General features: G+C 38.4%; 1 protein-coding gene across 1 annotated transcript; it reads right to left on the minus strand.

Moving 5' to 3' along the window:
- Nucleotides 1-19,323: 19,323 nt before the first annotated feature.
- LOC133795135 (glycine-rich RNA-binding protein GRP1A-like) lies at nt 19,324-19,635 on the minus strand. Its single transcript, XM_062232582.1, has one exon. The coding sequence runs from the start codon at nt 19,633-19,635 to the stop codon at nt 19,324-19,326; it is 312 nt and encodes a 103-aa protein (XP_062088566.1).
- Between the last annotated feature and the right edge of the window lie 235 nt (nt 19,636-19,870).

Genomic DNA, 19,870 nt, shown 5'->3' on the forward strand with positions numbered 1-19,870 from the left:
CTATGAAAGGTTCAGGAAACATCACCTTCCAGTTTATGAGGGTAATGCAGATCCATCTAAGGTCGAGCAGTGGATGAGCATGGTTACCACCATCCTAGACTTTATGAGGGTGTTTGGTAATGAGAGGGTGTCTTGTGCCACATATATGTTTCGGGGGGATGCCCGAATTTGGTGGAAAGTGATATCCTAGACCAGAAATGTCAATGCCCTGAGTTGGGAAAAATTTCAGACTCTGTTCAATGAAAAGTACTATAATGATGCCATCAGGGATACAAAAGTTGAAGAGTTCAGCAAGCTATTTTAGGGAAGTTTGTCAGTGACTGAATAAACCTTAAAGTTTGATAGACTGGTGAAGTTTGCTGGGGAACTGGTGCCCACTGATGGGATTATTGTTAGGAAAATATGTATTGCCTCAATGGAAATGGTAAGATAATATTACAACTTTAGACAATATATTACAAATAAATATTGATTGATTAAAAAGTGTTACAACTCTATGACAAAAATACATGTAAATATAAAGAAAGAGGTAGAAGATGATAGAAATAGAAAATACAACTCTAAGACAAAATATACAAATAAACTAGAAGTAGTAGAATGAAAAGATATAGATGATATTACAACTCTGAAAAAAAAGATACATGTAAAAGAGTGAATAATAGAAAAAAAGAAAAGCAATAGAATAAAAGAACAAGAATAAGAACAATGAACACAGAACTCTCACTCACACAACCAAAGTGAAGAGTATTGGGGATCACTAACTTGAACAAGGTTTGAAACCTTTGTCTAAAAGCTTATTTCCCCTAACTCAAGCACTAATGGATCTCTCACAGATTATGGAAATGATTTATGGAATAATCAAGCCTCAAGGTGTTTCTAGCCAAGTGCTCTAGTGGATAGCAATATTGTGTCTTACAAGTGAGCATTAGGCTCCTATTTTTAGAGTTTTGAGACACCCTTTGAATTTCAAATTCCACCAACCCCCATGGCTTTTACCAATGATTAATTGGATGTTTTATGGAATTAAAATAGAGATTTGGGAGTTACTTGGCTGTTGGAAACGTTCAAAATTGGATAAAAACTGAAATTCAAAGAAGCTGTCAGCCACTAGGGCCGTGGCGCTTGTTCTAGGCGCCGCGACCCTTAGTCAAGTTCAGCAACAAATTTTTCAGTTTTTTCCAAAACGTTCCAATTTATTCCCACTTGATTTTGTAACTTCCATACACAATATGGGAGTTAAAATCACATCTCTATCGGCCATTTCTCATATGGCTTTAAGAAATTCATCTCAATATTGTGTAACAACAAATCTAGACAATTATGGGTGATATTTAGGAGTTACGAATTTGTGATGAATTTGTAACACCAAATATGTTACATATTTGGATATTTCACATATATCCAAATAATGCAACTCTCTATTATATGTTACAATATGTGACACTCTATGTCATATTTATTTAATCTAAAACATTATATTATAAAATAATATAACAATTATAAGGGAGAGGTTTCTCCAGGGTCTATAGCCTAGGATAACCCGTGATGTTCGTATTACCACTGTGCTTGGAGTGACTACTTATGTACAGGTGGTTGAGAAGACGTTCACAGCTGAGAGCGTAGATAACAAAATCTGGCAGGATAATGCAGCCGTGAGAGAATTTAGGAGGGTGGGACCTCCATTTATGGGCTCAGGTGCCTTCCCAGCTCCAGGCCCTGACAAGAGACCACGTGGTATTACAATGGGCCGCCAGGGCGACAGTGAGGTCTGGAGGAATTTTCCTGAGTGCCCTAGATGCAAGAGGTGCCATCTAGGGGAGTGTCGGGCAAGAGATTTCTTTTTGTGCGGGGTAGTGGGACATTGGAGGAAAGATTGCCCGAGAGCAAGAAAGGAAGAGCCAAGAAAGGCGGACAACTCGGCCCCAGCTTGAGTGTTTACATTGACTTAGACAGAAGCTAAGGCTTGTCCTTCATTAGTTACATGTCAAATTTTTAGTGCTGGAACCCCTTATATTGTTTTGATCGATTATAGTTCTACACATTCTTTTGTTGCTAATAGAATTATTGATAGACTGTGTAGACCATGTGATTATTATGCTATGGGGTTCAGGACCTTATTACCCACTTGGGAATTAGTAGTATCTAGGAGATGGATCAGATCATTGCCAGTGATAGTGGAAGGTAGAGATTTATCAGTTGATTTGATAGAGTTGGTTATGACTGACTTTGACATGATTCTGGGTATGGACTGGTTAATGAAGTATGAGGCAACCATAGATTGCAGAAGGAAAATGGTAACCTTTGAGCCTGAAGGTGAGGATCCTTTTGTGTTTTTTGGCACTGTGCATGGACCCCGTATACCTATGATATGTATTTTGAGGGCTAGAGATCAGGTGGTTGCATAGGATTCTTAGCCAGTGTGGTTGATACCACTCAGGTCATGCCAATGAGACTAGAGGAGACCAGACTTGTAGCGCCCTACTACCTAGGGACCGTTACGCTGTGACTTTTAAACAATGCTAAACTCGCTAACCGAGTCATTTGGCCATAATTGTGTAACTAAGTGTGATTAACGGTTTAGGGTTAAAATTTTTGGTCAAAGATACAACGTTTCATTAAAACGTTTAATTTATACATTGGGATCCCAAAATATATATTTTAAAGATTAATTACAATAAAAGATTTACAACCAACCGACCTAAGTGGCAAAATAGGGTTTAACCCTAGTTCCTCTTTAAACCCTCGGTCGTGGTGTTCGACCAGCCGCATATGTACATATCGTCACCTAAGCTCTCCAACTCAAGGATGGTCCAGCTTTCTTTTACCTTTACCTGCACCATATAGCACCCGTGAGCTGAGGCTTAGCAAGAAAACTCAAACATGCTAATAAGAAGATAATAACATGGCACCAAATCATAATAGGAATGCCTGGCAGTAATAACCATATTCATGCATGCATGCAAGTACAAATAAATGATTATGGGGTTCTGCGTCTAAATATATGACTAGTGAGTCTATCTCTGTGGACCTGCTTCCTGAATAGATGACTAATGAGTCACTCTCTAGGTAGATAACTAATAAGTCTATCTCTGAATAAATGACTAATAACTTTATCTCTGTTTAGATGACTAATAAGTCTGTCTCTGTGTAGATGACTAATAAGTCTATCTTTGTATAGGTGGCTAATAAGTCTATCTCTGTATAGGTGGCTAATGAGTCACTCTCTAGGGCTCTGCACCCTAAGCCCTGTGACGTTACAGTCACCTGAGCCTTTTGGCCCTGGCTCTAAATAACTAGCCTTTAGACTAGACAAGCGCTTTTAATTTTCTTTGAGCTTTGGGTCGGTCAAGCATTTAATGCTCATGTTGATTAGATCTAATCATTTTGGCTTACATTAAACATGCTAATACCGTTCTTGACTCATAAGTCAATACCATACGACCAATGCTTAGTACTACTGCTGATCTTGACTGATAAGTCACTGATTCATAATCAATACTGACACCAATGTCGTTCCCTGACTAATAAGTCAGTGCTTCCTCAATGAGGTAATGCATACAGACATATATCATATGTCAAATATGCATATATAAGGCATTCAACATGCTTAATCAATAATCACAAGCATAATTATAATCATGCATAATTACAGAGACTCAAGCTTTGGCAAATTCCATATTTCACATTGATTCCATGCCATAATCACATGTATCGCATGCATCACATACTGGGTGTAGTTTTCTTACCTTTAGTCCAAGCACAAGTTACCAATGAACGACCTTCGAGCACGATCCCGATTTTGAATCCTTAGTGATAAGCTAGTCATAACCATAATATAAAAATCCCATCAAAACGAGTAAATAAATACTTCCAGACCAAATCCTAGCCTCCGAGACGTCGGATTATACCAAACCGGGTAGTAGGATCGATCCCAGACCCTTAGAATTAAGTTCCCACAAAGCGCTACAGCCCTAACTACCCATCAGCCAACTTCATCATCTTCGTCAAGCCTGGGCCATGGCGACCAAGAATTGGGCCACGACCCGACCACGAACCCAGCCAAAAACCTCATTTTCTCCCATTTAAAACCTTCCCAAAACCTATCCAAACATACCCAAATCCCAAAATCAAAGTTCCTAAACATCCCAATGGCCTTAAACCATCAAAACCTAAGTCTCAAATAACTCAAAAACTCATCAAAACATAAAATCCAATCAAAGCTTAAAATCTCGAAAACTTAAAACTTGGATTACCTTCGATTAAGTCGTTTCCCAACTAAATCCTTCCGTTAATAAACTTCTAATCTTCCCTAGAATCGTTATGCCTCAATCCTTGCTTGAATCTGAGTCCAAAAACTCGAGTTTCCTTCGAAAATGCAAACAGGTGTCGAAAAGGGAACAAGAGAGGGAGAGAGAACGTTCTGAACGTTCTTTTTATGTTTCTGATAGGTTACTTCAAGCTTAAGCAACCTCAAGCAAATCCTAATGCCTGGGGTCCCAAAAATGCCCCCGGGGGTAAAATAGTCAAAATTCCCAGAATTTCCCCCTGATCTCACTAACTCCCAATTTATCCTCAAATAATCATTCCCATTACTCAATATCCTGGTAATGTGCTAAATACCCAAAATACCCCTTGACTCACTCCGAGTCAAGTATGGGTCCCGTTGTGACTTTTCCACTAGCTTGCTTCCTAGGATTGTCTCGTGCCGAGTAACCCAAACATACTCACATAATAATGTGGTCGACACATATATCACATATATGCCAAATATAGCCAAAACGGGCCAAATTATGAAAATTACCCAATTAAACAGAAATGGGCTCACATGCATATTTAATACACCTAAACATGCATATCAAGTCATATTATAATATGTAAGTGTTATTTTTGTCATGCATTGTTTTTCATGTTTAAACATTATTTTCATGTTATAACACTGAAAGCCCAGTAGCACGGATTTCTATTTTCAACACATGACTTGCTTAGCTGGTTTTCTATTGTTAGCCCTAGAATATATATTTGTTTGGTCCGTGTTTTCCTTAACTTTTTGAGCAGCTAAAAAGTGTCTTCTCCAAGAGGCATTCTCTGTAAAAGGTCTGAAGCTCTTGATGCTTCATTGTTCATTGCCCATGGCGTTTTGGTGATTCCTCACCATTTATCTCAAGTTTTCTGGTGTAAACCTATAAGGGATTTCAAGATAAGTCTCAAGGGGAGCTTGAGCAGTAGCTGGAGGGAGTCTAGCAACGTTCAAAACCAGTGGGAGGCTGGTTGCTTGAAGACTTTCACAAATAGGGAGTTGTTTGTTGTTTGTAAACCAAATTTGAAGGGAGTTTTAATTTGTGTTTTTGCTGTTTGTATTTGTAATAACTATGATTATTTTAGTGAATTTGCTTCACCTCTAGACTAGGTCCCATGGAGTAGGTTGTGAGGAATCATGACTGAACCATGTAAAAATGATTGTGTCATTTTCATTATTCTTGCACTTAATTATGATTCAAATATCATTTTAATTTGATAAATTGATTGTGTAATTGACTGAATAGTTGGGTAGTAGTAGTTAACTAATTTTCATTTGGTACCAAAGCTTGTGTATTGATCCTTTCTTGTCTTTAGTTAGTTTATGTAATGACCCACTAATCTAGACTAATTGGACCATTATCAAAACTATACATAAAACTTACATTTTTACAAAAATACCATAATTTATTGAGTAACTTGAAAAATAAGAGTTATTTACAAAGAAATAGAATACTAAGAAGGATTATGGGATCCCATTGTTTTTAAAACAAAACATGGTTTAAAATAAAAGACATTACATCATAATGCGGAAAATACACATAAAAACCATAAAAACATAAAAGGAGACTATATCCTCGAATCGAATAACGCTCGGCCCCTTGACTCCATTCATCATCGATACACATTCTCCAAGCGTCACGAATCTTTCCGCCTCTAAACTTATTTTCCTGCACATAAACAGAAAGGAGTGAGCCTAATGCCCAGTAAGGAAAATTTAACACATAGTCATATACACAATTTCATAAGAAAACATAAAGACTTATCATAATACATATAACATACACTTATTATAATGGTCATTATTACTTGGGGTTCCATAGACTAAACAAGCATATGCCCATGGGGTTAATGGGGTCCTACTAGCTAAGTAGGTCATATGCCCATAACCCATTTGGGGTCTTGTTAGTCATATGGGTCATATGCCCAAGCCTACAAACATACACATATACATATCATAACACTTTTAATAACATAAAACATATAGATAACATAAGCACATAACATGTTGATTCTAGCCTATTTCCTTACCAAAGTTACCGAGATTATGGACTGAGTTGGGATTGTTGGAACACTCCTAAAACCATAAGAAAGAGTAAGTCTAAAGAAAGGAGATGAAATGAAAGAGATGGAAAGACTAAACCATAGAAAACATACTTACCGACTTATATGCTTAAAAGCTTGGATTCCCTAACCAAAATAAGAATAAGGTTAGGGGACTGAGTAGAAGGTTTTGAGAAAGGAAATAACATAAAAATACAGAAAAGAACTAGAGTTTTGGGTTTACCTCAAAGATTGCAAGATCAATCTAACCTTCACCGAAATACTATAGAACTCACTTCCCAAAGTGTTTGATAAGCTTATGATGTTTAAGCTTATAGTTTTTCCCCAAACCAAGTGTTTACACTCTCACACTCACTTAACACTAGCAGCTTCTGAACTTAGAGCAAATGGTGAATAATGGCTGGGTACTAGGTCCTATTTATAGAGTTTGGGAATGAAAATATCTTGATTTTACTTGAATAAAAATAATGGCTTTTTAGGTGAAAATCATTTGAATAATCGTTCAGCAGAGGCTGAAGACTCGTTCACAAGATGCTGGACTGTTGAAGGAGTTTGAATGGCTGAAAGGAAATGAATTCAAAAGAGTTTGAATCCATGCTGAAGGAGGCGATATATCGCCCCCTGTAGGCGATATATCGCCTGGGCCAGTATGCCCGAGGCGACCGTGCATCGTTTCGTGTTTTCCGTATCTACGTGCTGCGACATATCGCCCCCTATAGCTGCGATATATCGGCACACGCTGAATATTTAAACACGAAATTACACATTTTTAGCTAAGTTTGAATGGAGTAAACAGCCTTGACTAAGCCCTCAACGTACTCAAAGCTGCTGACTGACCCTATAACATTCAAACTTTACTCCTTATTATATTTAATCCTCAAAAATCTTAATCCTTAATTACCATTCAAAACATGTGCTTAAAATCCTATTGGTTGATGTCTAAACCTTATAATATAATAATATAATCCTTAATATCAGTCACATTAATCAAACCTTAGGTTATACTTAATATTCTTAAACTATAGGTTAAACTTAGAAAATCTATAAGTACTACTATGAGTGTCCAAATAACTCCCGGTCTGAACCAAAAATCCAAAGTAACAAAGATAATGCTATAAATACTATCATACTACTATCTATCTTAGCTAAGTAAAGTTCTTGGACTCTACAGTTTATTTTCTTCTACTCTAGTTATTGTGTGAGTTGGTTCCTTAGGGGTTGTGTGAGTGTGTTATTTTTGCTGCTGTGTTCTGGATTTTCTTGGTGTTTTTTTTTTGCTGATGTGTTTGTATTGATGGATTGCTTCAAAGAAGGTGGGTCTATTACTAGACCCCCCATGCTTGATGGAACCAACTATGCTTGTTGGAAAGCTCGAATGAGAGCTTTTCTCAAAGCTACTGATGAGCGTGTTTGGAGTGCCGTGGTTGACGACTAGACTCCACCTACCATCATAGATGGTGAGGACACTAAACAAAAGCTTGTGTCGGAATGGACTACAACTGAGATTGAAAAGGCTAATTGGAACTCTAAAGGAGTTCATGCTATATTTAATGCAGTTTGTGTGAGTTAAATGAAGGCTATATTGAATTATGAAATAGCCAAGGATGTGTGGGGTAAGCTGCAAACTAAAAATGAAGAAACAAAAAATGTCAAAAAATCTAGATTGAGATCTCTCACTACTGAATTTGAAAATTTAACTATGAGAGATGATGAGTCTATCACTGAATTTCATGCTAGATTATGTGATATTACTAATGAATCTTATGCTCTAGATGAACCTTATTCAGACTCCAAGCTTGTAAGGAAGGTGCTCGGAGCTCTCCCTAGGAAGTTCAAGTCAAAAGTTATCTCCATTGAGGAATGTCATGATGTTGATACCCTTGATTTGGATGAGCTGATTGGATCATTGCAGAACTATGAACTCACTATGAAAAGGTGGTCTAAAGAAAAGAAAGAAAAAAAGGTTTCTAGTGGAGTTGCTTTATCTCACAAAGTTTCCAAAAATCTTTTTGTGGGAGATTCTCTTGAGAAATTAGATGAGGAGAAGGTTGCACTGCTAACCAAAATTTATGCTAAGTTTCTGAGGAACAATATGGAAAAAGGCAGCAATTATTTCAAAGGAGAAAACTCGAGAAAACCACCAAATTTTCCTCGAAAGACTGCTCATATGGGATAAAAGAGAAATCCAAAGGGTATTCAATGTCGTGAGTGTGAAGGCTTCGGGCATATACAGGCTGATTGTGCAAACACTTTGAAGAAAAAAGGGGAGAGCTCTGGCAGCAACCTGGAGTGACAGTGAAGAGGGTCAAAAGGCTGCTGTAATGCCCTAAACTACAGGGACCGTTACTGTGTGCCTTTTAAACAGTGCTAAACTCTCTAATCGAGTCATTTGGCTATAATCGTGTGACTAAGAATGATTAGCGGTTTAGGGATTAAAATTTTGGTTAAGATATAACGTTTCATTAGAACGTTTACTGTATACATTGAGATCCCAAAAATATAATTTAAGGGTTCATTACAATAAAATATTTACAACCAGCTGATCTAGGCGGCAAAATGTAACCCTAGTTCCTCTTTTGACCCTTGGCCGTGGCGGTCGAGCAGACGCATATGTACACATCGTCACCTAAGCTCTCCAACTCAAGGATGGTCCAGCTTTCTTTTACCTTTACCTGCACCACATAGCACCCGTGAGCCGAAGCCTAGCAAGAAAACTTAATATGCTCATGATCAGTAATAACATGTCATCAAATCATAAGGCGCATGCCTAAAAAATATAGCCATATTCAAGCAGGCAAATAAGTTCAAACAATGAACGAGTGACTGATCAACAAGTCACTAACATGGGATTCCGCTCCCTCAGCCATGTGACAAAACAGTCACCTAGGCCTTTGGCCCTGACTCTAAGTAACTAGTCTTAGACTAGACAAGCGCTTATAATTTTCATCGACCTTCGAGTCGGTCCAACATTAATGCTCCTAGAGTCATTCAACGCTGATATCGATTAGATCTAATCTTTTATCGGCTCTGCGTTCATGACGCTTATGCCGTTTCTGACTCTTAGGTCAGTAATACGCGACCAGTGCCGATCCTGAATAGTTAGTGCCACACACAAGTAAGCAATGCTACCAAACATATATTATGTGTCAAATATCCTGATAACTCTACAAAATAGAGTTATTTTACCACTTTTTATGTGCTAATTTTTACTTAATTCTTGATTTTTTAATTAATTTATTAAGTTTTTATTTTTATAGTTATATTATTGTAAAATTTTATAGTTTAATTATTTAAAATTAATATTGTTAAGTAAGGAGTAAAGATATGCAATTTTGAGCTTAAATGTTTAAGTAAATTAAATTTTAATTAATATTTTCATGTAACTTTTGTTGTATTTTTTATTATTGAAAATATTTAGTTTTAATTTAATTTATGTTTTTTTTTATAGAAAATATGGTGCATTTTTGGGCTCTTGAAAAGCAAGAAAAAGAAGAAGAAAAAATGTGGTAAAACTGAAAACGGGCCTAGGCCCAATCTGAAAGTCCCCCAGCACAAATCTCCTCCCTGCCACGGTTTCCCACCTGCCAGCCAGTTGAAGCTTCCCAGGTCGCCAGCTGTCCACTCCAGCACCACCAGGCCTTCCTTCAGCATCCAGTAGCCCAACGTGGGCCCACCTGCTTCATCCCTTCACTTGGCCCACGTACCTGCCCAGCCGTACACCACGCGTGGGCCTGCCTCCAACCGAAGGCTATCATAGCAAAAGCCCTCTGCCTACCCAGCAGCCCAACATGCACCTGCCATAGCTCTCTTTATTTTCTCTTGAGCCCAACGAAGGCACAAATTGTCCCCTTGTCTCTTTGTCCATAAATACCAATTTTTACCCCACTTTCTACACATTTTACCCAAAACATCTTCATTACACCCTACAATTTACCCCTATTTTCCATATTTTTATTAACTTGATTATTTTAATACACTTTTTTGGCTATAAATAAGAGAGTTTAGTGTTAATTTTGGAGGAGGTTACCATACCACAAGTTCTACACTTTCAAACCTTTATATTCTCTTCATCTTTTTATTCTTTTTGGTTAATTTTATATGTATTTTTAGATGAACAATTTGGGGGTTTTCCTCCAAATTTTCCTAAGTTATGTTTGTATTTTCTGTTCTAGTTATGAGTTTCTAATCTTTTTAAGATTATTAAGGTAATGATGAAACAATATGTAACTAAATAGTATTTATTTTGTATGTTGATTTCCCATTTTGTGCAACAAAGTTTATGGATTTTTCTTTTTCAAATATCTTCATTCATCTTAAATATCATGTATTTTTTATTGTTAGCACATATTTACACTTTGTTCTTCATTAGTGCAAAAACATACTATTCTTTGTGTAAGATGTGTCATTAAATTGACACATCCAATGCTTAGAACAATAATATTATGTTTTTCCTTATAAATAATGTTCATTGATTTATTTGTTATTTGATTAGATTGATTTACACTAAATGCTTTGAAATTATAATTTTAAAAGTGAAGATAAATCCTATATTTTTATAAAAAACTTGTGCTTAAATAGAATATCTAATTTGAATAAGTGCTGGTTTGATTAATTTCTACTATTACTAGAACTTATGAATCAATGTACTTTTAAATATTATTGAACTTATATTTTGTGGATTCTATTATCTTAATAATCTTTCTTTTACTATCTTGATTTCTACTTTTAATTTAGTTATATATATTGTCTTTAATATCTTTATTATTATCTTTTATTTTATTTTATTGTCACAAATTCTCATTAATCTTTGGAGCTAGGTTATAATTTATTAATTTTGATTTAAAATAGTTTTCTTTTTGATTTTATACAACTCCTTTGGGTTTGATCTCATGCTTACACGAACACTATATTTGATATACGATTCGTGCGCTTGCGAGTTATAAATATTTAAAACATACCCGTTTTGGGTCCATCATATCCGAATACAAGGCATTCAACATGCTTACTTAACAATTGCTAGCATAATTAGGATCATGCATAAACACAGAGACTCAAGCTCTGATCAATCTCACATTTAACATTCATGGCATGCCCTGACCACATGTTTCTCGTGCATCCCAAATAAGCAAGATTTGCTAAGCATTTAATATGCATTCAATGTCCACATTTCAACATTCAACATGTCTCACTAATAACCACACATGTCACATAAATAGGGTGCAGTTTTCTTACCTCGGGTTCAAGCGAGAAATAATATAAGAACGACCTTTGAGAATGATCGACCTTTTAGTTCCTTAGCGGTCACCTAGTCATAACCAATTGGAATCTATTAATAAAGTAAATCAATAAATGGTTCATAATGTAAAACCACACTCCCGGGATCAATCCCGTACTCTCAGGACTCCCAATCTACCCAAACGGGGTAAAGGAACCCATCCCCGTGCCTTAAAAGTCATCCCGAGCCCTAAAATAGGCTTGCTGAAAAATGGACTTGCGCTGAGGCGCTGGGGCGCTATTTCAAGTTAGAGAGACCCAGCTCTCTACCCTGCCTAGCGCTGCGGCGCCAGGAATGGTGCTGCGACGCCAATTACAGACCAGAATCTGTAACGCCCTGGATAGCCAAGACCGTTACACTGTGTGTTTATAAAGTGCCAGACTTGCTAATCAAGCCATTTAATTAAAATTGTGTTACTGAAACTATAAAGGAACTAGGGTTAAAAATGGTTTGGTCTCAAAAGTCACATTTTCATTAAGAAGCATCATCTGTTTACACGGGATCCCAAAAATATTAAGTTTAAAGACTGTTTACAAAAGACACAAGGTTTATACACAATATCAGGCCATATTAAGGCAAAATAGACAATTAGGTAATCCCTGTCCTGATCCACTCCTCGACCATGGCGATCAAACAGCTGGCTATGTACATTCCACCTCGGAGCTCTCCATCTCAGGCTTGGTCCAATCTGCCTTTGCCTTTACCTGCACCACGTAGCACCCGTGAGCCAAGGCCCAACAAGAAAACACAACAACAGAGCATAAGCAATCAACAGACAAATACATATCTCACATTGCATCACAAGTTCTCAACACATATAATCATTCAGTATGACCAAGTATTCAACACACCAAGCATATCAATTCATATCTCATATCACTGCACAAATGATAACTAGGGATAGCGCTCTCAGGCTGCTCCCTCTGTTATCCCACTGACTCCGGCTCGCTTAAGCCGAGCTCAGTGAATGTTTAGCTGTCCTCGGCTACCAGTGGCCAAGCCGCGCCCTATGCGCAAGTATTATGTACGACACTCTTAGGCCGCTTTTACATGTCCCATGGCGTAATACCATCATTGACACGATACAATTCTCGGGAGCACTTAGTCCCATCACAAACATATAATCGGGTGCAGTTTTCTTACCTTTCAATTCACTAGCTTTGATCCCTTGACTCCTTGAGCACGATCCCCCTCGAGCCCTAGCGCTCACCTAAACACAATCATGGCCAAAGTCATTATCAATCCTCAAGTTTAAAACCTAGCCTCGGGGCCAATCCCGAGCCCCCCGGGAAGTCCTAGTTCCACCAAAAAAAGTGGTGGAATCAAACCCCAAACCCTAGGTCAAAAGCCCTTGCAAAAAACCCTAAAATCCCCTTCAGAAGGCAGGGTAGCGCTACAGCCCTCATGGGAGGGCGCTACAGCGCTACAAACAGAAGCAAAACCCCATCAACAAACTTGGCCTAGTGCTGCAACGCCCAAAGGCTAGCGCTGTAGCGCTAGTCATAGGCAGGCCAACACCAGCTTTTTCTCTTATGCGATTTTCTCGAACCAACCTCAACCAAAACTCCTCCAAATCTTTCCCAACCTCAAAAAAAACCTTATGACCATACTCCACTCATCCCAAGCACCCCAAATACCTAGAACTCAAGCACATGCATCCCCAAACTCAAAATCCACCATAGCCACTCCTAAACACTAACACTCAGCAGAAACCAGCTGAACAACAAAGTTGGAGTTTAGAATTTATACCTCTGGTGGAATTTCGACCTGAAGGTGACTCTAGACTTCCTTGGCTTACTCCTCCTCAGCCTTAGGCCTGAATTTCCCTAAAGTTCCATCCAATTCAACTTAAACACCATAGCTCAAAAACCAGAAACAGAAACTGAAGAACTCTAAAGTCTTACCTCAAGTGTTGATGAACCCTTGCTAAACCTCTGCCAATTCCCCACACTTAGCTTAGAATCCTTGATGCTTAGTTTATCCCAGCTCTCCTCTGAGCTTTACTCCAGAAATCCTTAAGAAATAGGTGAAGGAAATATAAACCGACCTAGAGAACTCTCTCTGTTTTTTCCTCTCTTTCTTTTCCCTTTCTTTTCCTTCTTTTTCAGACTTCTACATTTCTCTACACTTCCCACTAACATAAAGCCTTGGTAATACTTAACTCCTGTAAACCAAATGACTATTATGCCCTCCCTATTAAGTCTAAGCCCTTTAATCCACTTAGGGGCATTTTAGTCATTTTACCCCAATTCCCGCTAACTCCTCGAGTGTCTCTAATATTTCTCGCTTAATTCCCGATACCTATTTAATCACCAATAATATTCCTCAATACCAAGATAAACTCCAGTATATTCACTAAATTCCCATTTATACCCCTATGCTCACATCGAGCCGGGTATAAATCCCCGCCATGGCTTTTTCGCTACTTTGCTCACTAGGATCGTCTCGAGTCACAGATCACAGATATATCCACATAATAATGTGGTCTCGACAATTATCACACATATCAAAGCAGTTATGCCCATAATGGCCAAAATTACGATTATGCCCTTCTAACCTAATCAGGGCCTATATGCATACTAATACACATAGTCATGCATCTCAAATATTCAAATAATCATATAACATGCTTTAAATCATAATCATTTCTCTTAATCATTAAAACCACACATAATTCCCATTATGCCCTCCAGGCACACTAATCAAGGCCCTTAAGCCTTATTAGCGAATTTGGGTCGTTACAGAATCTTTCTGGTTTTCCCTCGCAATTTCCCTTGAAACCAACCATCCAAACCAATCCCAAACATTACCAAAACATCCAATTCAACCCCTAAACTTCATCTACATCACACCCTCATCAAAACCCAAGCAACCAAACTAAAAAACTTCCACTAATTCCCAACTATCCACATCAAAATCTATAAGCTGAAAACTATAAGAAAAACAGAGCAAAGCTTAAAGTTCATGGATGATTTCTTACCTCAAGCTGGTTTTGAGTCCTCTTCAATGGATGAACCAAGATCCTAAGCTCAAACCTTTAATTTCCTAGCTTATTTCTTCAAATTGGCTTTCAAAAATTGAAAGGAAGAAGGAGAAGGATGATGAACGTGAGAAGGGATGATGCAACTCTATTTTTGGTTCTGTTTCTACAACTTACTAGATTCTCATAAATCCAAATGACCCTGTTGCCCCTAGGTTGAATAAAACTCTATAAAGGCTAGTAAGGGAAAAACCGTCCTTTCCCACCTATCTCGTTAATTATAATTAACACCCTCCAGTTCCCGTTATTCTCAATATTCTCAAACACCAATAATTCATATCCCGTTACCCTTTAATTCCCAGTAACGTTCCAATCCTTAAATCACCTCGAGACTCAATCCGAGCCCCGAAAATAACCCCGTTATGACTAGACCGATAACTTGCATTCCATGATCGTCTCATGCCGAATGGCTCGAACAAATCTACATATAATGTGGTATTATTTATAATTCAACCACATGCAAGAAAATACACAATCACACCCTCAACGGGCCAAATTACCAAAATGCCCTTATAATTAAATGTGGACCCATATGCATGCATTTATCATCATATAATAATATAATTCACATAAACATGCATATAATCATTTAATAACATGATAAATCAATTAGGGCCCTCCCGGCCTCCTAATCAAGGTCCTAAACCTTATTAGGGAATTTGGGGCGTTACAACTATCCCCTCCTTACAGAAATTTCGTCCTCGAAATTTATCTGAACCGCTCAGAATATAAATTCCGCACAACTGATTCCAGTTTCCCAAGTTGTTCCCTCGACCTCTCTGTTTCTGTAACATACATTAATCCAAGGTATAAATTTGATTCTCAGAACTTTGTTCTTTCTGTTTCATACCTGGACTAGCTATGCCTTACAGAACAACTTAGCCTAAATCTCCAGATTCTCATAACTCAACTCATGAGTTTCCTTCCAACCCATGCCCTCGACATGGAAATACATAATACACTGTATACAACTGACAGTGCCAAAGATAAGGCCGACCCAAAGTCAACCTGACCAATCCTATCCAGGATTCAAACTGTTATACCAGTCTAGGGCTCAACTTGCCCTTAACTCTTTACCATTTCCATGGTGATACCTTCAAGGAAGATACAATCTTTTACTTGGAACTCCATGTTCCTACTTTTCAATTCAGTAACACTTTTCCATTTACTCTGAGAAATGAGCATCCAAGCTCTAACCTCTAATAATCTCAATGGTCCTCCGAATTATCTCAGGATCCAAAATCAACACCTCAGCCATCTCATTCCAATGAACGGGTGATAAACATTCTCAAACATACCTCATCTCATAAGGTACTTTTCCAATACTGGATAACTATCTCTTTCTCTCTAATTTACCATCAGTATGAGGATAATGAACTGTGCTAGATTCTGTCTATATACTTCTCACCTCAATAACCCTTCCAAGACCTGGAAGTAACAATAAAGTCTTCATCTGATAAGATAGACCTTGAATTCTCAAGAAGGCATACTATCTCTCTCACAGAGAAATCTAAATACTGATCAGTTGAATTACTTGTCCTTTCTGATAGAAGTGGCCCACTTTAAATACTGGTCCATAATGAACCAATCCAAATCACGCTGACCCACTAACTTGGGCAATCCCATTGCGAAACCCATTGCGATGTTTTCTTATTTCCATTATAAAATACTCAAAGGCTACAATGACCCCACTGATTTCTGATACTCTGTCTTGACCTGCTAATAGGTTAAGAACTTTACCACGTATTCCATTATGTCCCTCTCCATCCCAAGCCATCAATAAAAAGCTTTCAAACTCTAGTACACTGTCATGATGCCTGAATGAAGAGAATAAAAGAGAAACATGAGATTCATCCAGAATCTCCTAATTAATCTCAGTGTCCATCAGATTCCAAATACAATCTCTATACCACGATAAATTCATACATGACACTGCAAAATCCTTAGCTAATCCAGCTAAGACTTTCCACTCAATCTTTCCTATCTGTGGTTCACTTAATTGTATTTCCTTTTAATCCACTTTGAGATAGTAATCTCAAGCAAAAAACTGGCCACCTGGCCCACCAGAACTCTACTCTAGTTCTGGTCAGATCCTTTAACCAGCATGTTGTATAAGCAATCACTTCTCCTTGTCACTGAGGTGTCATAACCACCTACTAACTGATTCTGACCTGCAAGAAGACTCAGAACTCTTTCCCAAGGCACATGAAATATCCTGCCCATCCAAGGAAACTCCTACCTACTGAGGTGTATGGACCCTTGTTCCTCGTCCTTTGGGTGCCAACATCATTGGTACTAAGTGGATCTTCAAAATAAGACTGATGAAGTGGGAAATGTGGCGAACAACAAGGCCAGGTTAGTTGCCCAGGGGTATACTCAGAGTGAGGGAGTAAAATTTGTGGAAACATTTGCTCCGGTGGCTAGATTGGAATCCATAAGACTCTTGTTGGCTGTGGCGTGTTACATGAAGTTCAAGTTGTATCAAATGGATGTCAAGAGTTCTTTCTTGAATGGCATCCTTATGGAAGAGGCTTATGTGTCGCAACCTCCTAGATTTGAGGATCTTCATCATGGAGATCATGTCTACAAACTGAACAAGGCATTGTATGTGCCGAATCAAGCCCATCGGGCATAATATGATCTTCTTACATCTTACTTGCTTGAAAATGGGTATACTAGAGGTAATGCTGATCAAACTTTGTTTATTAAACCTCTGAATCCTGGTATTGTTTGTGCCCAAATCTATGTAGATTGCATAGTTTTTGGATCCACTTGTGAGGCACACACCCACTCCTTTGTTCAACTAATGACAAAGGAATTTGAAATGAGCATGGTTGGTGAACTAAGTTACTTTCTTGGTTTACAAATCAAATAACAAGATAATGGCATTTTCTTGTCTCAATCAAAATATGCCAAAAATATCCTCAAAAAGTTTGGTTTAGAAAATGCAAAACATGTTCGCACTCCTATAGGCACCACTGCCAAATTGATCAGAGAAGAAACAGGTAAAAAGGTCGATAAAACACTGTATAGAAGTATGAGTGGCAGTTTACTTTACATTACTGCTAGTCGTCTTGATATTTTTTTTCAGTGTTGGGGTTTGTGCTAGATATCAATCTGCCCCTACTGAACTGCATCTTACTGCTGTACCAAGAATTCTAAAATACCTGGCTGGTACCACTGACTCTATTCTTTGGTACTCATGTGATACTAATCTTTCTTTGGTTGGATTTAGTGACTCAGGTAACCTTGATGATTGGAAAAGCATTTAAGGTGGCTGTTTTTATGTGGGGAACATCCTGGTCTCTTGGCACAGCAAAAATCAAAACTCCATCTTGCTTTCCACTGCTGAAGAGGAGTACATTGTGATAGGAAGTTGTTGCACTCAACTTCTTTGGATGAACAAAATGTTGCGTGATTATGGCCTCTGTCTTGACACCTTGACTATCTATTGCGACAATACCAGTGCTATCAATCTCTCTAAAAACCCTGTCTAACATTCTCGTACCAAGCACATTGATATCTACCACCACTTTCTTCGTGAGTTAGTTGAGTCTAAACTTATTGTCTTATCTCATGTTGCATCTGAAAGTCAACTTGTTGATTTGTTTACAAAGGCTTTGAGTTCCCAAATTTTTTTCACTTGAGAAAGTCAATAGGAGTTTGTATGTTTGAGTGATCACATGTGGCATTTGAAAATAAGCAATATAGGTTGAGATTTCATCTTTTAACTTGACTATCTGCATGTGTGAGTCTTTTTTCAACTTGCTTTTCACAGTCATATGTCTTAAAGTGATGTAGGCTTGCTTATGCTCAGTAGTAGTATTACTTGATGCTTGAATTCTCAGTCTGGTTATTGCATTGAATTGTCTCCCCTATTAGAGATGCCTTATGTTTTAGTGTGAAAGCTTCCATTAGGTCACTTTGCAATGTGTAGTTTGCTCATTCACTTAGGACTGTGTGCCCGTGGAGAGGGCTACCTATGTGCTTGGCTCTCTAATTGGTAATTGTTGAGGGGATTTCTACAAAATAAAAAAAAAATAAAAAAGAAATATACAAAAATTAATAATAATTTTGAGGGAGAGTTTACCTGGCACTTCTATAGCAGGCAGCTCATGAGGACACTTCACACACAAATGGAGATTGACTTTCTCTGCATTTTTTTTGCTGAGATTGATATTGTGTCTTATCAAGACTCACTTTTGCATCTATCAGGTCTATGTTACAACATGCTATATATCTGTTTCAACAATGTGTAGAAAGTCTTTCATTTTGCTTTGTGTCTTTTAAGTTGTTGTTTATCTTTGTCTATATTGTGTTTGGTTTCATGCTATTTGTTCTAACTTAAATATTTCAAATTCTATGTTCTCATGTGTCCAAGCATTTGGTCTTACTTTAAAAAAAATTAATAATAAAAAAAAATATCTTGTGAGTCTTTGGTTTTATCGTTTCTGTCCCTTCTTTGTCATTTTTTTCCTTTAAAAAAAATTCAACATGAAAAAAAAAAAACAATTCAAACTCCCTCTTCCTCCCAACCCATGCCCTTCCCTTTCTTCTTCTCCGATGCCGATTCCAAATGCCAACTGCCTTTACGCCCTTCGCCGTTGCAATCACCTCCCCACCCCTCCCTCTCTCGACCACCCCGCCATCACCAACCCAGATCCCACCTTCCCCGAAACCCAACTCCCACCACCCCTACACTCCGACTCCACTCTCCACTCTCCCCAACCCCAACCTCTCTTCCATATTCCTTGACCCCACCCCTGAACTCCCCACTCCCATGAATCTCGAACCCTCTCTCCTCAAAACCGTGCTCCCCACCCCCACTAACCCCTCTTCCCCCCCCACCTTCAAGCACACCTTCTCCACCCTGTGACTCCTCCCCTCCACCCTCCCCACCACTCTGTGATCCCTCTCCACCACCCATGCCCCCCTCCGCTCCACCCAAACCCACTGGCATCGCCTCTCGACCTGCACCCACCAACAAATCCCTACCATTTCCTTTACTCCGCCCAGGCCTCCTGGTCGGGTCAAGACGTTGGCTCGCAAATGGAAGCCCTCTTCCGTTGTCGTGCCCGAGTTCACCCTGGACTCTCCGCCTCCATCGCGTCCTGCCAAGAAGCCCAAGTTTGTGCCCCTACCAGCACCAAAGGCCCCATCTTCCTCTCAGTTTTCCAAAGGCAAGGCTTCTGCAT

This window comes from Humulus lupulus, chromosome 8, assembly GCF_963169125.1.
Source record: "Humulus lupulus chromosome 8, drHumLupu1.1, whole genome shotgun sequence".
Classification (NCBI taxonomy): domain Eukaryota; kingdom Viridiplantae; phylum Streptophyta; class Magnoliopsida; order Rosales; family Cannabaceae; genus Humulus; species Humulus lupulus.